The sequence below is a fragment of the Coptis chinensis genome, chromosome 9 (genome assembly GCF_015680905.1).
Source record: "Coptis chinensis isolate HL-2020 chromosome 9, ASM1568090v1, whole genome shotgun sequence".
NCBI classification, from domain to species: domain Eukaryota; kingdom Viridiplantae; phylum Streptophyta; class Magnoliopsida; order Ranunculales; family Ranunculaceae; genus Coptis; species Coptis chinensis.
Window position 1 is genome coordinate 26,052,672 of NC_141464.1, and position 2,378 is coordinate 26,055,049.

The 2,378-nt window shown below is 44.3% G+C and overlaps 1 protein-coding gene across 1 annotated transcript; it reads right to left on the reverse strand.

Annotated features, from left to right (window-relative positions):
* Nucleotides 1–428: 428 nt before the first annotated feature.
* Nucleotides 429–1,287, reverse strand: LOC147475348 (uncharacterized). The gene is made up of 2 exons (XM_086585385.1): nucleotides 1,261–1,287; nucleotides 429–1,157 (listed from the first exon to the last, which is right to left on the reverse strand). The coding sequence occupies exons 1-2, from the start codon at nucleotides 1,285–1,287 to the stop codon at nucleotides 429–431; spliced, it is 756 nt and encodes a 251-aa protein (XP_086441511.1).
* Between the last annotated feature and the right edge of the window lie 1,091 nt (nucleotides 1,288–2,378).

The following is a 2,378-nucleotide window of genomic DNA, read 5'->3' on the forward strand; positions in this document are numbered from 1 at the left end:
TAAAGAATGCAGGTGCTTTAGTCAGTCCAAATGGCATAATAGGAAACTCGTACAACCCATAGCGAGTACGAAAAGCTGTGAGAGAAATACTCTGCTCTTCCACACCCATCTGATAGTACCCAGTTCTTAAGTCAAACTGCGAGAATATCACTGCCCGCCCCTTTTAGTTGATCTAGTAGGTCCTCTATCCTGGGCAAGGGGTACTTGTTCTTGATAGTCACCTTGTTCAGCTCCCTATAGTCAATGTACATCCTCAAAGTACCATCCTTCTTGGACACGAAGATAGCGGGTGCAGCCTACGGCGAGTTACTCGGATGTATAAACCTAGTTCATACACACCTTAAAAGCGTTATACTTATATCAAAACATAATAATAAATAATAAGCACACAACACACCACAAGAAAAGTCAAACACAAACAACAAGGCTCACCCCTTCTGCAACAACTCCTCAAGTTGAACTTTCATCTCATCCAATTTTGCTTTGGCCCCAACAGACAACTTTGAAATTGAGTCGTCCCTCGGTAACAAGTCTATCTGGAACTCTACCTCTCGCTTAGGCGGCAGTCCAGGGATCTCTTGAAAAATGTCGGTATAATCGCGTACCACTTCCACCGCACTAATGTCCTTTTCTGGTATTTCCACCGAATACAGGAAACTAGACATTACCGAATCTCCCCGAGTACCAAACTCATAAGTGGCATATGGTAATCCAGGGCTACTAAAAGAAATGGACCTCGCAACACAATCTAAGGTAGCATAGTTCTTACTTAACCAATCCATTCCTAATATGAAGTGAAATCCTTCGAAACCCAAAACTACAAGTTCTACTATGAACTCACTACCCATAAAAGAGATCTCAAAGTCCTTACAGTAATCATACAAAGTCACTGAACCTCCTAATGGTGTTTCAACACGTAAAGGTTTAGGGAGTGGGGTGGTTTTAATATTTTCTCTTTCCACAAGCTGACGAGAAATAAAAGAATGCGATGCACCAGTGTCAAATAGAACTCTAAGACTGTTATGAGATGTAGCAAAAGTACCTGCTACATTTCCCTGTCTTGCAACAGCTCTTGCGGCACGAAGTGGTGGTGCCTCGCCCCTCCCTGTCCCTCGCTCTGCTCTGAACCCATTTGGGTAGGTACTAGCCCGGTGTCCCTGCGTCCACATTTATAGCAGTTGCCTGAAATTGGGGCGATAATTCTCAGACCCGGAAGAGCTGCCATCTGGGGCCTAAACTGTCCATTCTGCTGTGACTGACCTTGGTAACCTTGTCTCTGATTGCCATTTCTCGGTCTATTCTAATATTGATTCCCACCTGGACGATTCTGATATTGATTTCCCTGCCTCTGAAAACAATTTCCCTGCTGGGGTCTCGGCTTGATCTGCTGGGGTCCCCTATTTCCCTGACCATATGGCCCAGGCATGTACTTGTCCCCACCATGACCACGATGTGGTCCAGAATGCCTGGAATCACTAGCTCCTCCCTTACCCTTGTCTCGGATTTCATGAAACTCTTTGTTCTGCACCTCATACATCAAAGCAAGACCCAAAACTCGGTCAAAAGTGTCTTTGCCGAAAGGAAGTAATGACCTCGACAAGTAAGGGTTCAGTCCCTTGATAAACTTCTTATTCTTCTTCTCAGGAGTATCCACCAAATAAGTAGCAAACCTTGACAACTCGTTGAACTGGGTAACATACTGTTCAACTGTCATCGACCCCGACTGCTTTAGCTGCTGAAACTCTTCTGCCTTCTGTTCCCTCAAAGCCTGGGGAATAAACCTAGCCTTGAACTTCTCTTGGAACTCAGTCCAAGACATCATATCAACATCAACATGTGGAAGAATAGACATCCACCAAAACTGTGTTGCATCATCCAACTGATGGGCAGCCAATTCCTGCTTCTGAACCTCCGTCAGATCCATGCGTTTGAAAATTATCTCGCAAGCTTTAAGCCACGCCTCGGCTACAAGAGGGCCAAGGGTTCTAGTGAACCTCTTACCACCCAATTTGGCAAAGTCCTTATTAAGCTTAGCAAACGGATCACTATGATTCCCTGGATTATTTTGCACCGCCTGCAGGAGCCGAGTTAACTGTCCCCCTGTCATCTGGATAGGAGCGTTCCCTATAAGTTCAGTACCATTGCTAGTTCGTGTCTCAACCATGATCTACAGTTCAAACAAAACTCCTATTAATATTCACAAAAACCCCAAAACACTCAACACTATTACCCATATTCCAGATCCTAGCTGAGGATCACTTAGACATTTCCAATCTAAGATAACCAAATACTCCTATACCAAACTGTCACACCCCGAATTTTGATAAATCAGATAATATAAATGATATCCGACTCCTCGATATCCGAGATGTGACAAC

What these genes read in the sequence shown, in the direction of transcription:
- LOC147475348 (XM_086585385.1), bottom strand. Translation starts at nt 1,287, where the DNA reads ATGGCAATCAGAGACAAGGTTACCAAG. An exon ending in TCAGAGACAAGGTTACCAAG is followed by an intron (nt 1,158 to 1,260) that starts GTCAGTCACAGC and finishes ATGTGGACGCAG; the next exon opens with GGACACCGGGCTAGTACCTA.